The sequence below is a fragment of the Apteryx rowi genome, unplaced genomic scaffold, assembly GCF_003343035.1.
Source record: "Apteryx rowi isolate R43461 unplaced genomic scaffold, aptRow1 scaffold_1335, whole genome shotgun sequence".
NCBI lineage: Eukaryota > Metazoa > Chordata > Aves > Apterygiformes > Apterygidae > Apteryx > Apteryx rowi.
This window is the reverse complement of record NW_020447570.1, coordinates 11,065-24,757: the sequence shown is the minus strand read 5'-3', so window position 1 is coordinate 24,757 and position 13,693 is coordinate 11,065. Positions and strand designations below refer to the sequence as shown.

Below are 13,693 nucleotides of genomic sequence, written 5' to 3'. Positions count from 1 at the left end.
GGCCCATCAAAACCTACAACTTTTATGGATCAATTGAAATGGATTGTAGAGCCAAAGCAATCCCATCTGGGCTTAGGAAATAAAATCAGGTTTCCTCAGTTTTTCTTTATATATTATTGGATTAAATTTTATTTTACGACCAGAAATTTACTTTGAGCTTTATACACTTCTGCTAAATAAGCTTTGGTATTTTATCTCCTCATGAAGGAGAAAAAAAAAAAGGAAAAGATTTTTGGACATTAAAACTATTATGCTATCCCTCGGAAGGTATATTATATGGATGAGTAACATGGTTAGACTTCCCAGTATACCAATGGCTTTATAAAGATGTAAATTTACTTGTGTGGAGTGATTCAATTCATGGGCCTCTGTTAGGTGGGATCTAAAAATGCTCCATAATTTCTGTAGGCTATGAGTTATATCCACAGAATATGGGAAAGGCAGACTGGATTATGTCATCTTTCTACACATCAGCCTCCAGCAATATGATATTTTGTATCTTTCCAGTTGACGGAGGCTGGTCTTGCTGGTCATCTTGGTCAAAGTGCTCGGCAACTTGTGGAGGAGGGCATTACACGAGAACCCGCTCTTGCACAAACCCCGCTCCAGCATATGGAGGAGATATTTGCCTTGGACTCCATACTGAAGAAGCACTGTGCAACACACAACCATGTCCAGGTATGACAAATCAACCAGTACAGCTTTGTTCTTTGTGTACCACAGAATGAGGTGTTTACAGTTATGCAACTTTTTTTTTCCCCTTGGTCTATTGTTTAGGAGCAAATTATTTCTCCCCTTTATTAAATGCACACTGAGTTCTTATATGCTACACTCACAGGGAATTCATTAAGAGCAGAATATAGCCTGCCAGACACCACCTCATCCCCAACCCTCCCTTAAAAATTGCACAAGAATTAAAATTTGAGTAACCAGGTTCCAGGTCTCTCTAAACTAAAATGATTTAATACTTGAAGTGGTGCATCCAAAGGTCTGGGAGACTTTTAATAACAGTATCACAAAGGAGTAATTTTGTTATAATACTAAACATCCACAGCAAGCAAATTGCTGAGGTTGCTTATTCAACAGTATGAGTATCACACTTTCAAGTGTATATTGTCTTATAACAACCTTTGTTTAAGCCCTGTTTTCATATAAAACAAAGAGCAAACTGAAAAGGTCTTTGCAAAATACGCTATTCAACTTCAGGTGTTAAGGAGCAGAGAATTCATCTTTTAAATGGCTGTAAAGTTCTTAGCAAATGTCTCAGCTCTTGTACTAGTTATATAATATTATGGATCATGACTTTGTCTGTAACTTTGACTCTGCCTTTTGACCAATATTAAAGGAGCCTAACGTTTTTTGTGAAATTAAAGTCAGAAGTAGACAGTAAAAACACACAAACTAGGTAAAATCATGAGTGAAAAAACACTGGGAAAGTGTTTTTATTTATTGCTGATCAATGGGTTATAGGGAACAGTAAAAAGAAATGCCTGCAAGCAGCTCTGTTATCACATTATGTTGCTTGCTTCACAGAGGGTTGCTAAACTTCATGGCAGAAGTTTTCTGCTCATATGATGAGATCATGCACAGGAAAGCACAAGCTCCATTAGTGTGAATTTATGGATCCTATTACCTGTGCAGAACTACAGTTTTACTTAATTTCCTTTTCTAGGCACTGCATGTCTTGCAGCAGAATAAAAGTACCTACTTTGTCAAAATTAAAACAGGTGTAACACTCTGAATTGGGTTTAAAAAAGGAAAATAAAAATCATCTGATGGTTTGGGCTTTTTTTTTTTCAAAACAAATGGTGTATATTTGTGTGGAAGTTATATAGCTGTCTTGGGATCCTTAAGGTGTATTTAAAGGTCAAAACTGGAATGTTCATTGTGCTAGTATTATAGCTATTTCTCTTGCTGTGCATTTATTTTCTATCAGTATTTTTCTAGAAATGACAGTCTGCAAAAATTTGTAATTCTTCAGCTTATTTTGACCTGGTTGTTAACCAAGTTTTGGAGCAGATGGGGAGGTTGGTTTCATTTTGTTTCAAGAAGGTGAACACTTTTGTGAAGCATTACAGTTTCAGAGTGAAACACATTTCTTACATATCTGTGGTGTTTTATTTATATTTCAGTCTGACTGAAAATTTGCCATATGTTTTTGAAACAACACACCTTACAACTAGCTGTCGGAATGAAGCCCTTGCTTCATGTGCAGAAGCTGCTTCACTGCTTTTATTTCACATCGGTAGGGGACAAAAATGACCCCAGTGCTACACATTGTCAAGTCTGGACAGATTCTTGCATCCTCGCAGTGTCATTTTACTGTGGTGAGGATCATGTGCCAGTGGTTACTGCTACTGCACATCTGGAAATACCATTGGTGACATTTGCTGTTTGAATGAGATGTTCAATATAAGAAAGGAATATCAGTGATACCTTGGATCTGGAAACTACCAAATAACACGGAAATGCATATGCAAAAATAGAAATTATTTGTAAGGTTTATTAAGTTATGGAAAGAGAAGACGTTTCTTGGCATTTGATAGTACTTTTTTGGCAAAAACAAAATTAGAAAAAGGGGGAAATTTGCAGAATCCTTATACCAAGGACTTTTTGAAGACATAGAGGGCTAATGGTAAATCCAGCTGAAAGTATACAAGTATGCACTTAAAAGTAGTTACTGACCTATGTCTTCACAATACATCATTTTTTCTCATCCTTCATTTTAAAAGCTGTTTCACTGTTTGTTTGTTTGTTTGTTTGTTTGTTTGTTTGTTTTAATCTGAAGAAAGCCCCATTACTATGAATGGAATTGCTGCACTATTGATTGGTAGTGGTTTATAGACTGCTTATCGTTACGTATAATCTGTTGCAACAGTGTCTGTAATGCACTGAATAAAGCAATATTTTATTTTCTAAAATAATTACTGCTGGGGGAAATATATTCTGTCCTTGAACTGCTAACTCACACATGCAAATAAAGTGTAAAGCAGTTGAACATTTAGAAATTTTGCTGTAGTTCTGCATGAAAGAAATTTATGATCTTATAAACTAGTGGCCTGATCTTTCTGAGGTGCCTTCTTCAACCAAAGGAACTGCTTGACTTACTGGCTTCAAAGGCTAGCCAAAATGCTGAAAGCAGAAGACATCTGAGTAAACCTTGCAATGTTAAAGATGAAAGGTAGTCCCAGGTTAAACACCTTTCCCGTCCTCCCTCTCTTTTCTGTCCTCATGACTTTTGTAGAGAACTCGGGGGCAAGTTGAGAGGAGCCTTGACAAGGTGAAAAGCAGAAAGTGGTGTGAGGGATCTGCTTGAGGTGCAAGAGAGCCTTGGATACTTCAAAAATAAAGAAATCAAAGGGATGAGACAGGATAACTGAGTCTATTTAAGTGCATACAAAAGGCATGGGGTTATCCTCTCCATAATGGCACAGGTAGTGATTCCACAAAGGGCAGGTCTGCCAGTTTGAAATGACACACCCAGAATCTTAGGTGTCCTATCTCTGTGTGACTCTCTGACCTCCACCATAGTAGGGATGTTCACCCATCTTCCACCTGTGGTGATGTCACCTCTATCTTCTTCTGTGATTTTTATATGCTAGATGATGCTGATCAGCATGATGCCAGACCCACTGACTACCTGTACTGTGCACATGGTATTCCAGCATGGGAGGGAGGCGCACTGTGTTGCACCTGGGGAAAGGTCCAAATGCACATAGTGTCTTTTACAGGACCCCATGCTTAAAATGTCTTGACAGAAAGCAAGTGCATTTAGGATGCTCACAAGCATTTTAGCAGCTGCTGTGTACACCATAAATAGGCCTGGAGTGGGCAAGAGTACTGGCTCCTGCTTAAGCATGTTCTCTGCCACAGATGAAAGTTTGCACCAAGATTTGTCCTATGGCAGTGTTTCTTTAAACTTGAATGGCATGAACAACTGTACAAGTGATGGCATACACCTGAACCACAGACTGAAAGAGACTGGTAGGACTGATTGATACTGTCTCTACACAGCACTCTCCTACTGTCTTGAAATGGTCCTTGGACCACTGCTTGAGACTTTCTGTGCTAAAGTTGTTTCAGTCTCCTCCATCCATTTCTTTTTACCATATTATTTAGTAAGTCAATGTCTAACACTGTCATGGAAAGCATCTATTGCTTGACATTTTTCAAAACTGCAGTCTGGAATATTCCTATTGTAATCCATTAGATTTAGATGACTGAGAGCTTTAACCTTTTCCTGTAAGGTCAAGGGGAAATTAATGTGTAAATACAAACCATATATGCTAGATATATGCGATGTATTGAAAGGCCCAAGCAGTACAAGACTCTCCTGGTATGCCACCCAATTCACAAAAAGTGCACAAAAGTTTTGTGAACTTTCAAATTATTCACAGTGTTCTTTAATGTAACTTGAAACAAAATCAGGCCAATATATATAACTTTTTTATTTGAGGCCAAATGAAATTTGTGAATTTGTTGTGGTTGTATTTGCTGTGATGTAAAATCAGTTAAAATTCAGAAGTAGAAGCAAACTCAGTTTGGTATATTAGGACGACTTAATTCAAACCAAATCGATAAAACATATCTCAGTGGGAAAGACAAGGGAAAAAAATTAGTTTTACTGAGCCTTGTCTTCTACTATACATGCCAGGCTCACAAGACTTCTATGAAGGCAAGGCTTGCTCTTGAATTGTAAGAAAGCTGACCTCAGTAAGCTCACAGCATCTCATGTGAATCAGAACAAATTCACTTAAGTGTTCTGAGATCACACAGAGATTGTCTGGTATGAAATAAAAATGTCTTAATCAAAACTACATAGGCAGAGGAAGAAATCTAAAGAAATAGTAGAAGTTGTTAATGAACGAAATGTGGGAGAAGGAAAAGAATAAGATACCATCTGAGATATATTCTCCTCTATCTACAACAAAGAAGCAGACCAGAATGAAAAGAAAGAAAAATGTGTCTGCAAGATGCTGCTTTTTTATAGTTAAACAAACATCCTCTCTTAGACTGGGAATACACATTTCTGTAGCCCGTATTGCTACTTGTCAGGAATATAAATAAAAGCGACTGTCATTGCCACCCTAACGGCCTGTGGTGAAATTAAGTCCAAGGCAATCACTCGTTCAGTCACACTCTTGGTGCCACAGCCAAATCCCTTAGGCTACTCACTTTCACTCACAAACACAGTGGCAGAAGCTAAAGCTGAATATACTTCTGTGACAAATTTACCATGACACTCTACATTTTTGAGACTTCTGCCAGCTTGTAAAACTGGCTTTTCTTTATCACAATCAGCAGAACTGTCCTTTGTTAGTTTGTAGAAGCTAGGGACTAGGCCCTCTGTCATAATTTAGAAAGATATAACGTTTCYCTCTCCCTCTGGGAACTCAAAACATTTAAATCCACTGTGTGTGTCTCTCCCTTTCTACCTGTTGCAGACAGCTGGTCAGATTGGTCTGAGTGGTCTGAGTGTGACTCATCTGGAGCTCAGTTCCGGGTTCGGCAATGCATCATTTTATTTCCTGTGGGCAGCCAGTGTTCTGGGAATACCACGGAGACCCGAGCCTGTGCTTTTGGCTCTAACTTTGTACCAGGTGAGAGCAAGGTTCTCCATTAACAATAAGTGAAATCTCACAAAATTTCAGGGATGGAGCCTAATACTTTCTCATACTGTACTGTGCAGAAAGTTAAGAATTTAAATAGAATTTGCCTTTTCTCAACCTTTTTGCTGGTCTACTCTTTAGAGCGTATGTTGCTGGATCCAGTCTCTTCATGAAAATCTGTCTAATTCCACTGAATGCTGTGAAATTGTCCTACTTGTCACCACTTGGGACTTTCATTATTCAGTATAACAGCATTCTGCAGATCCCTTTCATTCTACTTAATAAAAGGGTGCAGGGCTGACAACAGACAGCTAGAAGAACTCATTTGCTTATTTTTTATTTTTTATTTTTTGAGAGAGATTCTGGGGTTATTACAGAAACATTCCTCTACTTTTTGTGACCTGTGTATGCAAAAATGGGTGCTGTGGTAGTTATGGAAATCATTTCATGGAGTCCCTTAGATTAATAGCTGCTTAGAAAGCTAAATACTGTTAGCTGTGCCTCAGGTTCATATCTCCCACATGACCACTAACTGCCTGATGGACAATCATTTCATGCATTACTCCACAGCATTTGTTGAAACTCATGCCTGTGCTCTTTTTTGAATCACAGCAGTCATTGAAATCCACACAACAGTATGGGTGGACAAATTGCATTGCTGTTAACAATCATCTTTCCATCTGAGTACTTAAAAAAAGACAGCAGTCTATTCACAGACAGAAGAATTGGCATTTTCATGCATCATTTGAAATAAATTATGTTTACTCAGTGCAGCAATCTTTTTCTCTATGACAATGCTGTACAATACAGTGCAATATTACGAAGAAATCAACAAATATAAACAATGCTTTTATGGATGGTACATAGACAATAGGAATAAGTGCTTTATCTCACAAATACTATTTTTTTGCTCCAAAACCACTGCGAAAGAATTCAGTGTGAAAGCAAAAACTCCCACATTGTGTTTTCTCCTTTTGCTCAGGGTTTCCAAGCAACTTGGTTAATATTCACATGCTGCAAATGCTCCACTTAATCCAATATAAACTCTACATCTTGTTCTGGAAAGTGTGCATTTTCAGAATCTAAAGTGAGGAATGTTAGATGAATAAGCAGCAGCCACCTCTTCTCTGGGCCTTCTGATTTGTTTGCCATTCCCCTTCAAACTACCCTTGCCACAAAATGTACAGGCATGTGCTTTACAACTCACCTTGGGCAAACTAGCTTTCTTCTTGGGATCTTTCAGCTCACTTTCACTCCTTTATTAAATAAAGGTCCTCAGATTCAGAGTTCTTTCCCTCCCAACTTCTCTTTCTTTTTTCCAATTCACCTCACTCCTTTTTTCAGCTAGTGTGCCAGCATGTCCACCCTCACGTTCTCTCCTCCTCCTCCTGCTTACTTTCACTCTGTTCTTGCACAGAACTTACTGAATATAGAATGATTTGGCCAGAATGCAAAAGTTAATCCTTCTCATCATTGCTGCTACTTGTTTCCAAAGTTAATCCATGTCAACATTACCTTGTAGAACCTTACTGTCTTTGCATACATTCTTTTCTGCTTTTTGTTTGGACTGTGAATTAACTTTCTCCTAGCCTTTAACTAACTGTAATAGTACTTTTTTGTCAGATCTGATACTTCCTCACTTTGAAATTAGTTTGCATTGATTTAGCAGCTGAAGAAGGGTAAAACCTTGTGATTCACTTTAGCAGAAATAGTCTGTGGTATGTTAGCACTTTGTTTCACATCTGGTAATATGCTAAAGTATCCTTCAGCAGAAAATTCAAGCTGGAGAAGAGATTAATTTTTAAGCCAGAACCACTAATATAGTGTTTGCTTCTCTCCTATTTTCCCATCAGGCCTCCTTTATCACTTTTGACACCCCCAGAATCATACTACAAGGGTTTGTTTCACTGTCTGGATACAGATTCAGATTTTGAAGCTGCTTTGATAGAAAAACTTTGAGACCCTTACTTTCTATGCATTCTTACAGCAGGAGTCTGTCTCATTAATCTGTCCTTTTCCATTATCACACATTTTTAATTTTCTTAAAAGAACATCAGAATGGCCACACTGGTTCAGAGCGGAAGTCTGTCTTGCTCAGTTTTCCTCCCTCCAGCAGTAGCCATGATGTCTAGGGAAGGATAGGAACTGGGCAAGCATATATCAATCTTCCTTCCCCTCCCTACCGTCTCCTAGCCTTCAGCTGCTTTCAGTTCAGGAGAGTGTTTAAGCCTGATGTGGTTTGTCTGTTTAACACCCTGAAGTGGTTCTCTCTCTAAAAACTTGCCTAGGTTTCTTGCATCTCTTGCATCTTCTTGCATCATCTTTTAGCAGTGGAGTTTCATTTCATGAAAAACAATCTCCTCTTTTCTTTTTATCCTTTTTTCTTGGTCCTAGCTTTTAATAGCTTTATTTGATAGCCCCTAGTTTTTGTACTAGAAGAAACAGCATACCATCAATCCCTATCCACTTTCTCCTGCCACTCATGATTTTGTATCAGACTCCATTAAACTGTTACTTTTTCAGTCGAAAAGTCCAGCCTACTCTGTCTTTCCTCATATAGAAGCCATTGCATACCTGTGACCATCATTGCTGCCCTTCTCTGAACTTTTTTTAGTTCTGCTAGAGGCGTTCTTGAGATGGGAAAACCAGAACTGCACACAGTGTTCAAGGTGTGGACAGCCCATGGATTTATAAAGTGCTATTTTCCTGTTTTGTTCACTGTTGCTTTCTTGGTAATTCCTGGCATTCGGTTTGCTTTTTTGATTGCTTCTGAACATTAAGCTGATATTTTCATGGAACAATCTGTCATAACCCCAAGGTCTCACTCGTGAGAGGTAACCGTCAGTTTACAGCCCATTGTTCTATATGTATATTTTTTTCCACCCTTTGTATCACTTTACACTGATCTACATTCTGTTTCATTTGTTATTTTATTGACTAGTTTTGTAAGGTCCTTCCATAGCTCTTCACAACTTGCCCTTGTCAACACTACCTTTAATAACTTTGTGTCATCAGCAAACTTCAAACCCACATTGGTTTCCTTTACTAGCTCTTTTACGAATATGTTTAACAGTATAGGTCCCTGCAGAACTGGTAACCTTTGTCCACTGGAAGAACTGATCACATAGTACTACTGTCTGTTTCCTATCTTTTCCTTCATGTCTTAGGGCTACTTTGTTTCTTTGAAAGCCTTTGGCAAGGGACTTGGAAGCTCTTTTGAAATCCAGGTAGACTGCATCGGTTACCTCACCCATATTCATGTGATCACTGACCCTTGCAGAGAGATTCAAGAGATTTGCAAGGCAGGACTTTCCTTCACAGAAGGCATGGTCCCAAAGTAGAAGAGTGGGACACCTTGATTGTCTACATATTTTTTTGAATATTTATTCAGAACACTTCCAAAATAAGAGTTGCCAGGACACAGACTGGAATCACAATTTTTTAGTTTACAGTCAAAACCCATGAAATTGGCAGTCGTCTTTTGTGAAGATTTTTAAATTCTGTCTTTTCATATTAGTAATACATGTGACTCCTAGAAGTAATGAGTCCATTTCAACTCTGAGCAAAATAATGAAACTTACATTAATTTTACCATTCAGATGTGCAGCACTTTCTCAACATGATTTTCCTACCAAAAAAAATCCACAAAAATATGTTCATTTGCACATGATCTGTTTAATTTCAGAGATGTTTTGAGGTAAGAATGAAAAATATGTTACTGCTTTTGCTTGGGAAACTGAGGATCCTGAGAATGTCATGGGACCTTTCTGTTAATTCCACCACATAGTGAAAATCCTTTTTACGTAGTTCTGACTCAGAGTAAACACAGTAAAATAAATTTTGAAATCCTTATTCTGTTAATGAAATTAGTAGCTGTCTGTAATATTTTGCCTCCGTGGCATAACCACTTTATTTATTTTTCTAGAAATAACAGTGGCACGATCCAGCAGCATAGAAGAAAAACAATGTGGCGGTAAGCTTTTCATTTCTGTCCTATCTATGTATTAAATGCTGAATTACTGATTCCCCTTTGTTTACATTTGTTTCACCTTTTGCGCTCTCTTAGTTTTATTCCACATTCTAAATGCCACATTCTCATTATTTACACTTGCCTGGAAAAAGAGATGTAGTTACTGCAGGATTCCTCATTAAACATCCAGCTGCCATTGCCAGCCTTTGAGACAAGAGCATTTATTACTGGATGGTTTTATTTTCCTCTTTTCCCTTATCTCAGTCACCCCCTTTTCCTCAAAAAGAAATTCCTATCACAAGCTAGTTACGGGCAGGTCAAAATCTGTAAAGTTGTGGCAACTTTTGCAAGATAATGATTTCACGAGCCTCTTTGGGACTCCAGATGAATAGCAGAGAGCCAGCCTGCTAACCCATTTAATAGATCAGACTGCATCTGTGGCTCATTTTCAGTCTGGCTGCCAAAGCCAGAACTAAAAGGTAAAAAAAAAGTTCTGTTCCAGAGGATCCTGATGCTAGCAAAACAAATTCCAAAAGAGGAAACTGAAACTGTTGAAAAAAAGAAAAAACTAACAATGATAATAATTTAAAAAAACAAGAAAGATGACCATTTTTTTGTGTGTTGAGCTATCACCTTACTCTGTGTGATCATGGTAATAACTCTGGCTGGTTCTAGTGTTCTTCCATGCACAGGTAAACTGTATTTTTAATCTAGTAAGGGACAATGAAATCGTAGGGGTTATGAAGGGATATGCATGGCAATGCATTATTGTCCTGTTATCAGGATAATGTGATTTGATTTCCTAATTAGAAGTGGAACTCTGAAAACATTTTGCCAAGTTCCACAACAGTGGGAAACTTTTGTAAAAGTATAGAAGGATATTTCAGTGATATTTTACATATTAGGGCAGTTTGCCTAATCACTTAAGTCTTCTTTTATGTTTCGAAATTCCCAGCAGGCATGTAAAAGTTTTAACTTAGGCACTTGCCAAAAATGGGACCCATATGCTGAACCTTTTTCTGCATTTCAGTGACAAAGGCCTAACAGATGTTTTTCAGACTAGTCCAGTCTTTCGGTTTAAAATACTTCATTTGTGCATGCAGGCAACCACATAGGAATTTTCACTGATGTTAGTATGAAAATTCCAACTTGAGCTCCCCACTGATGCTTCTTTCTTCATCAAAAAACAGAGCTTCAGTTTGAAATAACAGTGCAAAGCAGTGCAATTTATTTCTCACTAATCATAACTGTGCTGCCTATGACCCATTATCTCTCATCTTTCAATGACATCATGGGGTGATTGCATTTTAGATTCCCTCCTACAGTTTCATGCAGCAGTGAGCTTTCTTCTTAGTTTTACTTCTTGAATAGGTGAAGAGAGTTTCCCATAATATTTTTCAGGGAAGAACAGATGGGAGAGTCCCAGGTGAACAATGCTGCAGTCTCAGTTGTTTACTTTACACTCTCTGGCTGGTGTGGTTAAGAGACTCCTGAGGAGTCTCTCTTCTCCCCATTTTCCCCTTAAATGCTACCATTTCTTCCACACTCCCCCCTTACACATACAAAAAAATCTGAAGACTGGGGAAGTGAACAAATTGGGCATACTTCAAAGATAAAGAGGCAGTGAGATGAAGCAGGGGGTGGAAAAGAAGTAGGCCATTGGGGATCTGCACCAAATAAAGACGATACTGAAAACATTTTAGGGAAAGCAGGACTTGTGATTCAAAGACTTGGAGGTTTTGTTTGTTCTGCCACAAGTCACTGTGTATAAGAAAGCACTAGAACAGCAGAGAAGGAGATGCTGTAGTTCACTGGAAATAAACCATGTATGTATGTTATATACATAATTTATATATATAACAAGTTATATCATGTGCACAAAGAAATTTAGCTGAGCTTTCAAACACTTGGAAAATGCAAATCATTTGTCTTACTTGGGTTTTTGTTAAGCACATTTCAAAAATCTCAATCTTAATACTTACAGAGATGTACGAGTATCTAAGAGTCTCATAATGATCCCTCCAAGGAAACAGAATGCATTTGCTACTGTAGGGATAAACCTTTGGAATTGGTTGAGACATTTCTGAGAAACTCATGAAATTTCCCTTATCCTCATTTAAGTCAAGTACTGCCCTACTTTTTTTTCTGAAGCTTTTGTTGTTACTTCCTTAAAAATAAGACTGTCTTCTGCTGTCCACTATGCAGAGTTCAACATGTTTCACATGATCACAGTGGGATTAAGTAGCTCTATACTTGGTTGCCTTCTTACCCTGCTTGTTTAYACCTATTGCCAACGTTATCAGCAACAGTCCCATGATGCAACTGTAATCCATCCCGTATCAGCAGCTCCTCTAAATACCAGCATCACCAACCATATCAACAAACTGGACAAATATGATTCTGTAGAAGCCATCAAGGTGAGAAATGGGTTGGGAGCTCTATAATGCACAACATATAGGGTCCTGTACAACAGTTATGCTGTTTCAAAAAAATTCTACTTACTAGTTTTCTGCAATGGCATTTAGACTCAGATTTTGCTAATTCTTAACAACAACAGGAGATTTCACTTGCAGTATCATAATTACAGATCCTTTCCTTTGTCAATCCTTATTACATAGGAAGTTAGTTTTTTTGTGTAATTTATGCAGCAACAACCTTTCCTGAAAGAAACAGATCACTAGTCAAGTTTTCCTTTTTTTTCTTTCACAGTTGTGTTCCCTAGCAGCTTGTTTAAGAAGTAAATAGGGCCATTAACAATCATCATAACATACATTGAAGATAATGCTTTTGGTCAAATGGTATAGTGTCAAAGGCACAGTTTGTCTTCCTGCACTAGGTCTTTATATGGGAGATTTATCTGGTGAATATACTAGGTCAGATTATCAGCTACTGTTCATACCCAGAATATTCTGTAAATAAGCAGTACGGATATATGTTAGCTGAGAGTCTGGCATGATATCTGTATTACATGACCACTGTTCCTGAAAAAATATTTTCTTTTTATGACCTTTCAGAATAGCTCAGCTTTTTAGATCCACTGAATTAAGGAAGGCTGGGCATTCTGAAAAGACTTGGCTCAGTATCTTCAGATTATGCAGTTTATTCATGCAGCTGCAAAGCTTTTCGTAAATGAGTATTTTTCATAAATCCTAACTAGAGAATCCAGTTTTTAGTTTCTGCATTTTTCCTGCTGATTAATTAAAGACATTTTAGGAAATTTTATTAGAAGTGGTAAGAAAAGCCTAGATTTTGTCATCAATGGGGGAATATGTACCTAACTTAAAGCTTTTTCAGATCCCACTAAGTGTCTATCTGGATCCATGCAAGAACAAAATATCTTTTAAAAATGTTACTCTAAATACCTAAATCACTTTTAAAAAATGGGATTTACGCTCTTAAAACATTCAGACATTTCTCCTACATATTCCTATATATATTGATGCGGTAAAGAGAAAATAGTTCTTAATGAAAAATACGAGTGAATCATTCTAGTAATGGAAGAACTGAATAGATATAATTAAAAAGTATATAGAGTCTTGTAATATTGGGGGAAAAGTGCATAGCTATACTCTGTTGAGTAGCATTGCTTTTTGTAAGAACAGTATTTATGATCAGACACATACAAATGCAAGTTTTTGCAAATGTGCAGGTATTTCTGAATGCATTTTTGACTGACTTACAATTCACAAATATTTGCCRCAAGAGTTGTCTTAATGAAATAGTACTTAGTGGCTATCTTTCCTTTATCCCATTTTCTTTTTTTTTTCTTTTTTTTCCAGGCATTTAACAAAAACAACCTGATTCTGGAGGAGAGAAACAAATACTTCAATCCACATCTTACTGCAAAGACTTATTCTAATACCTATTTTACAGATTTCAATAATTATGATGAATACTAATGGGCTTGTGTGTTTTCTGGCCTTCTGTAACTCCCCAGTCCCTAAGGCCTATGCTACATGACTGCTCATGTGATTGAGACTTCAGAGATGAAGTTCAGAGACATTTCAAGCACGATCCAAGCCATCAGTGTCCCATTGCTGCCAAAACCCCCAAACACCTGTTTGTGACCTGATGTTTTCTTTGCAGGTTGGCCTTCAGTACAGGATTCAGCTAT

General features: G+C 37.6%; 1 protein-coding gene across 1 annotated transcript in view; it reads left to right on the top strand.

Annotated features, from left to right (window-relative positions):
• The window catches only part of LOC112961561 (semaphorin-5A-like), a 57,458-nt gene extending 43,980 nt beyond the window's left edge, over nucleotides 1-13,478 (top strand). The window contains exons 5-9 of the mRNA XM_026056884.1: nucleotides 508-678; nucleotides 5,445-5,600; nucleotides 9,535-9,582; nucleotides 11,785-11,996; nucleotides 13,359-13,478. Of these exons, the coding sequence (XP_025912669.1) occupies nucleotides 508-678; nucleotides 5,445-5,600; nucleotides 9,535-9,582; nucleotides 11,785-11,996; nucleotides 13,359-13,478 (707 nt within the window). The remainder of the gene's footprint in view (nucleotides 1-507; nucleotides 679-5,444; nucleotides 5,601-9,534; nucleotides 9,583-11,784; nucleotides 11,997-13,358) is intronic.
• The last annotated feature ends 215 nt before the right edge of the window (nucleotides 13,479-13,693 follow it).